This window comes from Daucus carota, chromosome 8 (assembly GCF_001625215.2).
Source record: "Daucus carota subsp. sativus chromosome 8, DH1 v3.0, whole genome shotgun sequence".
Taxonomy (NCBI): domain Eukaryota; kingdom Viridiplantae; phylum Streptophyta; class Magnoliopsida; order Apiales; family Apiaceae; genus Daucus; species Daucus carota.
Genome location: NC_030388.2, coordinates 31,063,832 through 31,077,541, shown reverse-complemented (window position 1 = coordinate 31,077,541; position 13,710 = coordinate 31,063,832). Strand labels below are relative to the sequence as shown.

General features: G+C 36.1%; 4 protein-coding genes across 7 annotated transcripts; all 4 read right to left on the bottom strand.

Annotated features, from left to right (window-relative positions):
• Window positions 1-301: 301 nt before the first annotated feature.
• LOC108199365 (6-phosphogluconate dehydrogenase, decarboxylating 2) lies at window positions 302-3,710 on the bottom strand. Of its 2 annotated transcripts, none has more exons than XM_017367149.2 (2): window positions 3,540-3,710; window positions 302-2,025 (listed from the first exon to the last, which is right to left on the bottom strand). In XM_017367149.2, the coding sequence occupies exon 2, from the start codon at window positions 2,018-2,020 to the stop codon at window positions 560-562; it is 1,461 nt and encodes a 486-aa protein (XP_017222638.1). In that variant the 5' UTR covers window positions 2,021-2,025; window positions 3,540-3,710; the 3' UTR covers window positions 302-559. The 2 variants fall into 2 exon arrangements, with proteins under 2 accessions (XP_017222638.1, XP_017222639.1); XM_017367150.2 differs by having other exon boundaries at window positions 3,419-3,698.
• A 1,591-nt stretch (window positions 3,711-5,301) lies between these two features.
• On the bottom strand, window positions 5,302-6,234 carry LOC108199367 (uncharacterized). Its single transcript, XM_064083542.1, has 2 exons — window positions 5,963-6,234; window positions 5,302-5,657 (listed from the first exon to the last, which is right to left on the bottom strand). Exon 1 carries the CDS (start codon window positions 6,130-6,132, stop codon window positions 5,983-5,985), a length of 150 nt encoding a protein of 49 aa, XP_063939612.1. The 5' UTR covers window positions 6,133-6,234; the 3' UTR covers window positions 5,302-5,657; window positions 5,963-5,982.
• Window positions 6,235-6,709: 475 nt separating this feature from the next.
• LOC108199364 (chaperonin 60 subunit beta 4, chloroplastic) lies at window positions 6,710-11,327 on the bottom strand. 3 transcript variants are annotated; one of them, XM_017367148.2, is made up of 13 exons: window positions 10,987-11,314; window positions 10,769-10,894; window positions 10,088-10,225; window positions 9,877-9,972; window positions 9,458-9,700; window positions 9,146-9,380; window positions 8,882-9,051; window positions 8,590-8,667; window positions 8,446-8,517; window positions 8,252-8,356; window positions 8,020-8,112; window positions 7,825-7,917; window positions 6,710-7,607 (listed from the first exon to the last, which is right to left on the bottom strand). In XM_017367148.2, the coding sequence occupies exons 1-13, from the start codon at window positions 11,188-11,190 to the stop codon at window positions 7,206-7,208; spliced, it is 2,055 nt and encodes a 684-aa protein (XP_017222637.2). In that variant the 5' UTR covers window positions 11,191-11,314; the 3' UTR covers window positions 6,710-7,205. The 3 variants fall into 3 exon arrangements, 2 of the variants coding, with proteins under 2 accessions (XP_017222637.2, XP_063939572.1); XR_010286560.1 differs by lacking the exon at window positions 6,710-7,607 and having other exon boundaries at window positions 8,020-8,108; window positions 10,987-11,326; XM_064083502.1 differs by lacking the exons at window positions 6,710-7,607; window positions 7,825-7,917 and having other exon boundaries at window positions 8,029-8,163; window positions 10,987-11,327.
• Window positions 11,328-12,177: 850 nt separating this feature from the next.
• Window positions 12,178-13,026, bottom strand: LOC108198750 (basic leucine zipper 43-like). The gene has a single exon (XM_017366527.2). The coding sequence runs from the start codon at window positions 12,858-12,860 to the stop codon at window positions 12,285-12,287; it is 576 nt and encodes a 191-aa protein (XP_017222016.1). The 5' UTR covers window positions 12,861-13,026; the 3' UTR covers window positions 12,178-12,284.
• Window positions 13,027-13,710: the final 684 nt, after the last annotated feature.

Below are 13,710 nucleotides of genomic sequence, written 5' to 3'. Positions count from 1 at the left end.
GCCTTGGTTGGTTCGTGCAGCTCGAGGTCGAGATGACAACATATATTCATTATGACAAAAGCATTAAGTTATTCAATTACCAAAAAAAAAAAAAAAACTAAGTTATTAAGACCCTGCAGTGCCTGAACGTCGAGGAAACATTTGAAATACCAGAAGACAAATATATGATCAATGGCATAGTTTCTAGGGGTGAGGCTTGTTCGCCTATAGCCAGGGCCACCCCCGGATAACACCAAGCCATGCAACATCAAAGGCAAATTTCTGTTTAAAAGTCACAGATCTTAATCATAGACAAACAGAATGGAACCTGTAAAATGTAAAGCTTACATATTGAAAGTAAGGACTATTACAGAATTCCATGTTCCAGGTAACTATCAGAGTACAAGCTCATCCAACTGATTAACACAACAGTAACAAAAGAAAAATAAAAGCAAAGCAGATCTCAGAGGACTTCACAACATGAACAAGATAAGTTTACATCACGATATGGGGTGGAATGCAATGGTCTCATTTATCAATGAAACATTATTAAGTATAATGGAAGGCTGCCCTTTTGATATTATTTTTTTGAGTTCCTGGCAATCTTGAACCATTCAGTGTGAAAGTCCCCTGGCATATCAGTTCTCTCGTAGGTATGAGCACCAAAGTAATCTCTTTGAGCTTGAACCAAGTTAGCAGGCAGCCTTTCCCTCCTGTAAGTGTCAAAGTAAGCAAGACTAGAAGACATACCGGGAGTGCTAACACCAGAGTTGATAGCAACACAAACAACTCTTCGCCAAGCTGCTTGTCGCTCTATCATCTCCTTTGCAAACTCTGGATCCAAGAGGAGACTGGCAAGGTCTGCATTTCTATCATAAGCTTTCTTAATTCGGTCCAAAAATATGGCACGGATAATGCAACCACCCTTCCATATCCTAGCAAGCTCCCCCAGTGTTAAGCCCCATCCCATTTCAATACTCTTGGCACGGATCAAATTCATTCCCTGAGCATAACTACATATTTTTGATGCATAAAGCGCTTGTCTAACATCATCGATCAGCTTCTTCTTATCCACAGTTTGGTCAGTAAGGATGTCATCTACTCCACCTGATTTGAAGACTTCTGCAGCTGCAACCCTTTCATCCTTCAACCCACTGAGGAATCTTGAATCCAGAGAGGAGGCAATAGTAGGAGCAGCAATAGACAGCTCAGCAGCTTGCTGCACAGTCCACTTACCTGTACCCTTCATACCTGTTTTATCAAGAACTTTATCGACCAAATATCCATCTGCCTTGTCATCCTTAATTCCAAAGATATCAGCTGTAATCTCTATCAAGAAGCTCTGAAGTTCCCCCTTGTTCCACTCTGAGAAAACCTCATGCAGTTCCTCATTAGAAAGCTTCCCAACTGATTTTAATACATCATAAGCTTCTGAGATCAGCTGCATATCACCATATTCAATCCCATTGTGAACCATCTTCACGAAATTACCAGATCCTCCTTCGCCGATGTATGTAACACAAGGGCCACTGTCAGGGACTTGAGCAGCCACCTTCAGAAGGATATCTTCTATATTCTTGTAAGCCTCAAAGGATCCTCCAGGCATCATAGAAGGCCCATTACGAGCACCCTCTTCACCACCTGAAACTCCCATTCCAAGATACAGTAGACCTTTTTCAGCCATAGCTTTCTCTCTCCTCTCGGTATTCTCATACCACTCGTTACCACCATCAATAATACAATCTCCTTTTTCTAAGTACACAGATAGAGTTTTGATAGTTTGATCAACTGGTGCACCAGCCTTAACAAGCATAATTACGACTCGTGGTTTCTGGATTGAGTTCACAAATGCTTCGGGATCATGGAAGCCGTATAAAGGAAGGTCTCCCTCCTTTTTGGCACGTTCAACAGTCTCATCAACTTTTGAAGTGGTTCGATTGTAAACAGAAATAGGAAACCCTTTCTCAGCAATGTTGAGCGCAAGATTTTGGCCCATGACAGCAAGGCCAGCGAGACCGATTCTTGTTGGGGGAGGTGTCATTTTTCCTGAACAAAAACTTAATCAGTCAACTACATTTGCACTTTTACGAATAAAATAACAGTAAAGATGAGAGGTATATATGATATATCGTTAAACAAAAATAAAATTTCAACATACACAATTAACATTGAAATTCACAGTTATAACAGGGCAGAAAAAGGCATATAGGTAGAATTCAGTAAACACAGCATAGACCCAATACTTTTGTTATGTTTTTTGCTGCGTCATAGGAAATGGATATGCAATTCAAATTACGCAAATAGTTACTTATAAATACGATTATCTACAATCATAAAAAAAGGAACTGGGATTAATACTCCCCTAACAATGCTTAGAGTTGGGAGATCTTTCCAGTTAATTTTACAAAAAATTATGTTTCCAGTTAAGAAGAATAATATCACACACAATTCCACATGTGGGTCAATCTGTAAAATCTTAATAACGACAATTACTTGAAAGAATTGTGTTAAAGCAAAAAACTTTCCAATCATATTGGTAAATGTATCGAAAACAACTAGTATATAAGTTAAGCATAATCAAGGTGCAAACAATTAAATGCAGTTGTATACACACATGTATAAATGTATCAGTGAAGAAAAGGATATAAATTAATGTCATAGGAACTACAGACATGACCCATTACAGGACTAGTCACAACACAATGATCAAGAAAAGGAACTAAGGTTATTTTAACCCAGTACCCACCCCACCTACCCCAAAAATGAACCAAATTTCCAGTTGTTCCCATTAAATTCTACAAACAAGATTAAGTTTCAATGTGAAAGATTCAGATCAAACACAATTACACAAATGGGCAAATTTGTAATGGCTTAACAATGACATATCCTTCAAGAAATGTAAAAAAGCAAACAACTTTATGATCAAATTAGCAAACATATCATCTATAGCCACAATTACACAAATGGGCAAATTTGTAATGGCTTTTCAATGAAATATCCCTCAAAATATGTGATAAAGCAAACAACTTTATGATCAAATTAGCAAACATATCATCAGTAGCCACAATTACACAAATGGGCAGATTTGTAATGGCTTTTTAATGAAATATCCTTCAAGAAATGTGAAAAGCACACAACTTTTTATCATCAAATTAGTGAACATATCATCAATAGCAACGATTACACAAATGGGCAAATTTTCAATGGCTTAACAAAGGATATATCCTCCAAAAACTGTGAAAAGGCAAACAACTTTATGATCAAACCAGTAAACATATCATCAATAGCCACAATTACACAAATGGGCAAATTTGTAATGGCCTAACAATGAAAGATCCTTCAAGAAATGTGAAAAAGCAAACAACTTTATAATCAAATTAGTAAACAAAACACTATCAAGACACACCTACATATCAATTGTTCAAGCAAGAATACTTACTGTAAAAAAGTAAGAAGAATGGCTATAAATTGAAAGAAAGGATGATAACCAATTTGTATGTTTATGATGGATGAAAGTCAAGAACTGGGTCACTATATATACATACATGGCTATGTGTTACCTTAATGAGTTGAGTTGAGATCTGAAGACAGGAGAGTTGATAGTTTGAGTTTCACACAATGTGTGTTCTGTAATGATCTGGTCAGTCTTGGCTGCCTGTTTGACACCTTCCTTTGATCACACCTTTGCAGACTGGCTATTGGTTAACTAACACACGATTACATGTTTTTGTATTCTAATATATATACAACACACATGTATCCAGATATTCCTGGATATTCCCCATTATATTTTACTTAAATAATTAGATTTTGTGGCAAAAAAATAAAAATAAAAATTAGATTTAAATTACATATTTTTCTTAAATAATTGGAACACGAATAGTCCAAAAAATTATATTTTACTTAAATAATTAGATTTAAATTACATATTTTTCTTAAATAATTGAAACACGAATAGTCCAAAAGATTAGTTTATCATCAGTTGTCCCGGTACACTTAGGTTCGACTCTGGCTCATCTCGACAAGTCCTGAAACTCACATGTTTGACTCGAAAAGTATTAAAACGGATACTCTTGTATAAGCCTAAAATGTCAAAAGGAATAATTAAATTTACTTGTAATTACTATAATTTAATATTTGCTCTAATAATCTACTTATAATTATTATAATTTAATATCTATTTTAATAAATTTCCCATAAGCGAAAATTAGGTATAAGTCCTGCATCACAAGACTTGAACCAGTATTAAGATGATAAATTGGAATATTTTGAAATGCATCACTATCATCTTTATATTATTAATTTAATAATAGAATAGTGATAGGGTCTCAGTAATTATTAAGAGCGACGTTGGGATTTCAAAATATCTGAAATAGAAATAATAAAACAATACTAATGTTTATGGTTTGTTAATCACATGGTTAAAAAATAAAATATATGAAATTATTAAAGTCATTATATCAGAATGGTTGACTTCGTACCTTTGATCAGAACTTCAGAAGGTTAGGTGTCAAAATAAAATATTGATGTTTATGATTTGTTAATCACATGGCAAATCCCTACAAATCTCTAATTTCATGTGTTTTGAATCTGATAATATTTATTCACTTTATAAAAAACTAAAAATATTCTGGACGTTGGTTGCCCGATTTTGAATAAAGAGTTGAGTTGGAACATTTCTTCAGAAGATTGGAACCCAAACACATCTAGAAGGCCTATCTAATAATTGATATTTTGTTAGTATTTTAGACGAGAACGGACAGAATCAAATAGACTTTAAAAATTAAATTTATATTCTTTTGGGATTGAGAAATTATATTAGGACTAAAACGGACAAAACACACGTCTGGCCCAAAAGAACTGAAATATATTAAAAAATTTAAAACTTATATCATAACTAAATTAAAATTCATCATTATTAATATAAATTATCACAATCATTTCACCAAAAATAAATTTAATTAAATTTAGAAATTCGGTATCATAACTCTAACTTCTTCTTTTTTAAGTAAAAGAGAAAAGTTATAGTTATGATAAATAAAAAAATATAATGAGCATAAATTTATATATTCAGTCTATTCGATCCGGACCAAAATATTATTTTAAAAACCAGCCGAACTCGAATTTTGTTTCTAATTACACTACCGAACCGAATTCGCCTCAGTTCAACAGTCTGGTTCGGTTTTGCTCCCACGAGTGAAGTAATGCTCCATAGTAAGCATTTCTAGCACTCAATTTGGATTTAAGAATTTGCTGCAGTCAAGATCAGAGTTCGAAAATGAACCACAGGATGTTGTATGTTTCATAACTGATTCAAAGAAGGAAAACAAATAATCAAAACACCTCAAATCAGGAAACTTTTGCAGTAATGCAGAGAATTTTCAGCATTGTTACAACACAATGATCCTCAGTTCTCAGTGCTAACATAATATCCTAACTCCTAGGCACTTCTGTTTATGCAAATCATCCATAATACAAAGTCAGCCGCGCACATTTAACATACAATGTCTACGTCGTTTGATCAGGCCTCTTTCGTCCACAAAGATAGACTTCAGATGATCGCGACTTCATGTTGCAGTGGCCTTGAATCAGGCCATGGAAAAACAGGTGACAATTGCGAGATAGAAGTCAATAATGTGCCCTTTTATTCAAAGAAAAACTACGCGATTGGAAGCTACCTGCAAGGCACCATACATTGAGTTTCTCCTCTGAAACTCACACTCTATGGCTACTAAAAATTTGCATAGTAAATACTACAACGTAACCAGAAATAACTAAATAGGCGTTCCTAGCATTGTAGTCTAATGGATACTCCTCTTCTCTCGATAACAAGAGGTTGATGGTTCAAGACTCGTAAAAGCCTCAACAAACAACAAACATTAAAATTGATAACAAAACAAAATTTTGATGAACAAAACTATACTAAAAACCCAAAAAGAATCAATTTTCATTAATCAAAAATTAAAAAGAAAAAGGGCTTTACCTAGTTATGATGAATGGTAATCAAGAAAGATCCTTGACATTGTGAACAAAAGCAGCTGAGCAAAGTATAGAAGTGATGAATGCAAAGAGGCCCAGCCCAATCATCAATGAAATCCCAGCTACTATCAAGTCCATTACACATGTTAAGCTCATTCCCATCACAACCATCATGGCTTACACTTGAAAATTTTCTTGAACAAATTGGGTTCTCTAATGTCTTTCACATATACAGTGGTCAGTGGATATGTCACAATTTTTTCTTGGGAAAGATGATACGATACTCACGAGAAGCTCTGGTCTGACCCCAACAGTCACTATGGGCTTAAGCATGGGCCTGGGTGCAAAAAAAATAATTTTTATTTTTGTGTTTAATTACTTTTGCCATGCAAACTTTGGGTTGATGCAGTTCTCCTGTTTTTACCATGTTACTACTTTGTATGAAACAAGAGAAATTTTTAGCTTCTCAGCTGGACAGAACATACGAATGTCGTGAAAAATCCTAAGATCAAATTTTCGCTGGATGATACTGTAGCACCTCCTGTTTATATATCAAAAACTCGAGTTGCATTACGTATGCTCCTAACATACGTATGTCATGACCCGTCGGAGAAATGAATCCATTGAATAAGAGCTGAATAAAATTAATCAGAATTATTATGAAACCAACTGAGAGTTGCTCATTAGATGACAATAGTGATATGGACAATCTCACAGAGCTCTGTCTTGTTCCTGCAGAGTTTGTAACATTTTGGCCAATTTTTACAGGCTTATCCATCCTCCTAGGGAAAAGCATTGCATTATTTCCACAACAATTTAAGCTTGCTAAATTTGCAAATCCAAAACTTTAAACTATGAAATGAGACAAAATAACATCTCTATATAATATATATTACAAGAGATTTCACTATAGAATCTAACTAATACATTAGAAGACTCTGTATCTTCTCTACTTAGGCTACTTAGTGACAACTAATTGTCATTTTATTTACACTCTGGTATGATTTCCCAGTCCAGGTATCTTTCATCTGCTCGCTTAATAGTTACCACCGGGTTTTAATGATCTTTGACGTAAAATTTTCCCTGATCAACCAGTGGCAACTGATATGTTGCTTAAGTCTGTCATGACTAGCAGATGACATAGATGAAAATCTTGCTGAACCTCTGGATTGATTTTCCGAGCTGAATTTCTTGTTGGTGGTGGGAAATATTAAATGGTTTGGAAGTCTGAAAATTTACGAGTGAGATTATAGGCCAAGTGGCCCCATACCAGGGGTGGGCATTGGTCTTCTCCTGCCGGGGGCTAGATCATCCAAAGAGGGCATTGGTCTTCTCATGCCGGGGGCTAGATCATCCAAAGAGGGCATTGGTCTTCTCATGCCGGGGGCTAGATCATCCAAAGAGGGCATTGGTCTTCTCATGCCGGGGGCTAGATCATCCAAAGAGGGCATTGGTCTTCTCCTGCTGGGGGCTAGATCACCTAAACTAGGCATTGGCCTTCTTCTGCTGCTGGGGGCTGGTTCATCTAAAGCGGGCATTGGTCTTCTCCTTCTTCTGGGGGCTGGCTCGTCGATGTATATGACAACAGCATCAGACATTAAAAAGGTCTTTGCAACCGATGCTGCATTCTCTATGCAACATCTAACTACCTGCAATAGATATAAAGGAGGACCTAGTCAATTCTATGAATTGCATGTTTACAGCATCTCCTTTTAAAAGTGTCCTAATCACTGTAGAATCAGGCCAGATTCATTTTAGTGTTTCTTTGGAACATTAGTTTTACAAAAAAAAAAAAACTCTGCAGTGTGAAAGATTCTCTTGTTCTCCTACTACACATGAAATGATCATCTATGGCTTTGAAAATACCTTTGTCGGATCAAGAATTCCAGCAGCCATCAAATCCTCATATTGGTCTTTTGCAGCATTATATCCATATTTTGCATCATCGACGGACAAAACCTGTGTGCAGAAGTTTTACAATAAAATCATTCTAAAATTGTATATGAGCCGCTTGTCTAGGCTCCCAAATAATATATTGAAGATTTCAGAATAATCTTGTACCTTTTCTATAACAACGTTTCCATTCACTCCCGCGTTTTTGGCTATCTGTCTTGCTGGATAACTCAAAGCTCTTTTAAATATTTCGGCTCCTATCTTGAGTTTCACATACATTGAATTAGTCATTGATCAAACTTACACGCCAGTCTGCTAGACATCTCAACTCTTAGAAAAACTAATTCAGATCACAGGGAAGACAAAAAGCAAGATCCGGAAGGATATGGGATTATTATACCTTCTGCTCTTCATTGTCCAAAGTATTCATAATTTCATCCACTCTCAGAGATAGCCTTAAAAGACAACAGCCTCCGCCAACTACAACTCCTTCATCAATTGCTGCCTGGAATTCGTTATAGAGAGACTTTATTACTAGCGACAAACAACATATAGAATCTGCATCACTATTCACTGCAAGAATTGAGTAAGAACCTTGGTTGCATTAACAGCATCTTCTATCCTCAATTGTTTATCCTTTTGCTCAATCTGTGTTTGTGCACCTACCTATAATTGAATCAAACATGATTGCCATCAGTGTTTTTGTATCTGTAAACTCCTAAACAATTGAGAATTTACCTGAATAATGGCAATTCCTCCAGATAGTCTTGCAATCCTTTCATTCAGTATCTTCTTTTGAAACTTCTCTTTCGTATTCTACAAAAAATTCATTTATCAGTGTCAACAGAAACCTCAGTAGCTTGAATGACTAATTATGATAGCACAGCATCAGGTTACAAAATGATCTGAAGTTTGAAAAAGGGTCTTATGATCTATTATACTTTGGCAATATGTTAAATGATTTCATTATAGGAAACATGGAACTGGAACATTATTTGGTAGAAACAAGACAGCAAACCATTTTTATTACCTTTACAAGATTTTCAATCTGCGAGACTCTTTTTTTAACAGCGGCTTGAGTGCTGCCATCAGTAACAATCAAAGTAGAATCTTTCGTAATTACTACCTTCGTGGTAGTCCCCAATAACTCCTTTCGTGCTTTTTCAAGGGTTAAACCCATCTCATCTCTGATTACTGTACCTGAAGATCACAGTATAGAAATTCTCATATGGTAATGGTTATCTTGTTAATTTGTTATTAATACTAATTTGATATGTAAAATTGCTTTTACTACCTCCAGTTAATATAGCAATGTCATCCAAGCAGTGGCTCTTGCGCTCGCCAAATGCAGGAGCTTTAATGGCAGCTGCTTTCAGAACTCCCTTGAGTTTGTTCCTTATTACTGGAGCCAGAGCTTCCTGCTCAATGCCCTCTGCAACTATCAGAATCGGGTACTCCTCCCTTACTGCGTTATCCAGTATTTTCAACATCTCCTTTGGATTTTTGATGATTTTGTCTACCAAAAGTAACTGCATCAATGAAATTTGCACAGGCTAATCACTCCATAAAGCAGCATTTAAGACCTGAACAAGGTTAAGAGCCTGACCTTGCAGTTCTGAAGTTGAACAATCATTCTTCGTCTATCAGTGACAAAATATGGAGACAAATATCCGCGATCAAACTTCATTCCTTCTACAATTTGTAAAGTGTTGTTAACAGAATTCCCCCTCTCAATTGTGATCACCCCTCTCTTTCCCACTTGTTCAAGAGCTTCAGAAATCATCTTTCCCACTGCAGGATCATTACCAGCACTGACAGAGGCAACATCTGCAATCTCATGATCCTCAACCTGCAAGGTATGAGAAGTATGGCAGTTGTTATCAGCCAACACAGAGTAACTCTGTCATCTGCTTCGACCTTGAAAATGGGAATTTGATGTTCTTTGCCTTGACAATTCTTGTTCTTTGAAGTCCGAAAAAATATCCCTCATATATTTAGTATTGTGGAAGAGGAAACATTCTCTACCTCTCTTGACATTGACTTAAGCTCAGAAACAAGGGCTAAAGCAGTTTTCTCAATTCCACGTGATATCTGAATAGGGTTCATCCCAGCAGCAATAACCTAGAGGTAGCTAAAAGTTAAAGAGTGACCAGAGAAACTTAATTTGATTAAATTCTCATATTTCAATCTTGATGGTAAAATGCATTTAAAAAATGGTCACAGAATTACGTCACACCTTCACGCCCTCAGCAATCAGACCGTGAGCAAGCAAAACAGATGTGGTGGATCCATCACCAGCAAGGTCGTTTGTTTTTGCTCCAGCTTGCCTCACTAACTTTACACCGACATTCTCCAGATGATCCTCTAGCTCAATCTATATGACAAAAGATCTATCATTATAGATTTTCAATCCTTGACTAGATAACAAACATCCCTCTCTAAACAATTTACATTTACCACATTACTGAATTACTAATAAATTCTGGACAGACACCAGAAGTCCTGACTAAGCAAGTTATGAGATTTAAGAAACTTAGAACTAAGATTATGCTAAGCTGTTCTATTACATTATAGTACATTTTCATAACCCAGAAACTTTTCCAGACCTTGCACACATTGGAGCCTTCTGTGCTAGATATACAACCTTTTTTAGTAATTTCATTAATTCCTGAATAATCTGTACTTAATATTGGAAGTCACATTCAACACTAGCAAATCAAGAAACTGCAGGGATTTCATGATCCATAAGGAATTAAGTAAATTCTCTACCGGTCCCAAGCATAAGCAAGAATTATTACAACCACTCCCTGCAACTTTCAAATTTAAACTGCAGAAAAATAAAATAAAATAAATCATACAATTTACTCTTCTTCCTTTTTTTTTTTTTTTTTGTGATAATTAGGAAAGGTAGAGAGACCTGTTTAAGAACAGTTTCACCATCATTAACAATCTTGGGAGGTCCATACTTATTTTGCAAAACCACATTTCTTCCTTTTGGGCCCAATGTCACTCCCACCAGCTCCGCCACCAGCTCCACACCTGCCTACAATCATCGATAGTGCCCATCAACATCTAATACCACCTATGTCTCTTTACTTAAATACTTTATTGCTTAATACAATATAGAGAAGCTACCAGAAGCTTCCTTGTAGCAGCTCCATCATGGTTGAAGAAAAGCTCTCTACCCATTGCTCTGGTCTTCAAGAAAGCAGGCTGCTGATGTTTTCTTGAAGTAGATAGCATTCTGTAAGAAACTGAAGTTAAAGGATTGACAAAACATGACATGTATGATATGTTCTGGTTCATTGTAGTGGACAGTGGTTGAGTTAAACAACTCATGGTTTTCTTGTTGTAACAAGATCTTCAGTTCAAGTCTTGTAATGAAACAGGATGAAATGGATAAGACAGAGAGTGAGTGTTTCTCCTTCTCAAGTGAAAAAAAATCTATTACTGACTTCTTTTATCTGGGCTGCAACAAATTCACCAAAATCCAGAGCCCGTTTAACTGAAATTAAAATTGTGACTTATAACTCAACACGACTTCTTTTATCCAGTTAAATGCTAAAATTTCACAGTTTTTCAAATCAGGACATACAAACCAATAACATTTTATTTAGACCACCAACTGTTTTAATATCTCGAATTTATTAAGACCCAGGGTTTTATATTCATGGAGACAAACACAATCAGACGGGACAATATTTCAAACTAAATTCATATTTCAAAAAAAAATAAAAATTTTAAGCCTAATTTAGCTCTGTTTTCACACCTTTCTTCTTTCGAAAAATAGTTTTGGAATTGGTCGAAAATTAGAAATTATAGAGTATAATGCTTCTGGGGTAGTATTGGCCATTAACAGCCCCCACCAGCATTTGTCCCAGTATTGCCTCAGCTATTATGTCCTGAACAGGATTTCTGGGACCTTCACCCTCAGAACTCCATCAAATTCATCCACATATTTCGGTGCGTGATAAATTTAAGAAAATAAAATATTTAAACAGATGACAGATCAAAAATTTTGGCCAAGTTTTTATAGAAACATAAAATTGTCGGTTCAAAGAAGTACCCGATGGAATACTGGATGTCCGGTTTACTAAATATTGCAAAACATCAGCAAAATATGTTTCTGACGCGTCACCCGTCTTTCTAAAAACTTATGATAACTATTTTAATTTCTGGTTCCGTCATTGTTTTTGCTAATTTTACGTACCGTGTCTTTGTGCCACAATGTATGTATGGTATTATTGGTTTTTTTGAGTATTGCAATGAATTCTTTAATAATTAGTACTTTGGGATGATATATATGATTCAAGATTTAATAGCAGGAGAACAAAGATCAGTGCATTGTTAGACAATAAAGTAGCCCACCATCAGCATTAACATCTATACTTTTTTATTTTTCATTTCTAAATTTGTGATGATAATATTATTTATCACTGGGAATTACTGATGGATTGGTCAGAAGAAGATTCTGCATTGAAATGAGCTTCCTCCAGATCCTTCAAGCTATTGTAAGTACTAGAAAGTTGTGCATCAGTTAGCATTTGTCGAAGGCCTGAATTTTCTTCCTTGAGCTTTGCATTTTCTTCAAGTACCTTGTCATGGCTCTCTGACAGATTGTTCAGCTTGTCGATGAGGCTGTAATTTTCAGTCCTCAGACGAACCACCTGAGACCACAGCTCATCAAGATGCTTCTGCTTGCGCATCCTGGATCGTCTAGCAGATTCTCTGTTGGAAATCATCCTCCTCTGCTTTCTCTCGTCGATGATCATGTTGGTGTGCAGCTGATCATCCCCTTCATCTGACGTCGAGTTATTGCTGACACATGAGGAGAAGTCATGAACAGGAACATTGGCCTGAAAGTTTGGTAAGTTGGTCAAGAATGTGTTGTATTGGAGGACTGATGGCATGCAGGCTTCTTGCATCGATACCGCGAAATTATTGACAAAAGGGGAGGGATGGTCTTGATTCAGGGACTGGATTTCCGCGTATTCAGAAGGGAAAAGCATGGCTAATTAGATAAATAATTATGAATGCAAATGCTGAAGTTCAAGTTCTGTTTAGCAGATAATGTGGATTTGGATTTGGATTAGATGAGAAGTGTAGGGTTCTTATATAGCAAGGGAAGTCAAGGAAAGTGGAAGCAAAATTAGCTAAGAACAACTGTGTTAAAGCATTCAAAAGGCACAAGACATAAACATCTATAGTAATAGCACTTCAAAATGTGTATGATGTATGCAAACAATGATTGGTGTGGTTACTGTTAAATTGTTGTAGTGGATATTAGATATATGCATTCCTCTTTAATTCAATTAGATACGTATATGTCATTAAACTCGAGTCCTCTACAACTCGGGCTTACCAGGATCATATACTACATTATACATACGACTATAAAAGTGAACTCCACTTTCTCATGAGAGAAGTACCATTATAATGATCTGAAAAGTTTTTACTCATATCTCAATTAGTTCATGCAATTCATTATACTCATCCACCTTTCAACTTTATTTCTTTATGTAATCGTCTTGAGCCGAATCATGAGAACTTTGTAAATTGCTTCAACCAGCAGTGCAGAGTTTACTTGTCCGAATTCGCTTCGTTCTCTTTCAACTTTAATCTTGATCATGTTCCTTTAGTACATGAAAGTTCTTCGTATCACTCGTGTATGTTACCCGACTGTTCATTTTGCCTGGAGTCCCCATAAGGCCGTAACACATACTTCACGCCCGGACATTGGTATGAACACTCTGACGCTTCTTCTGAGCCACAAACATGTAAAGTTATCAAATTATTGCCAGAGTCCGACAATCAGACACGTATCTCCGTTTTTTCCTTGCGTCCTGCATGCATTCAGTG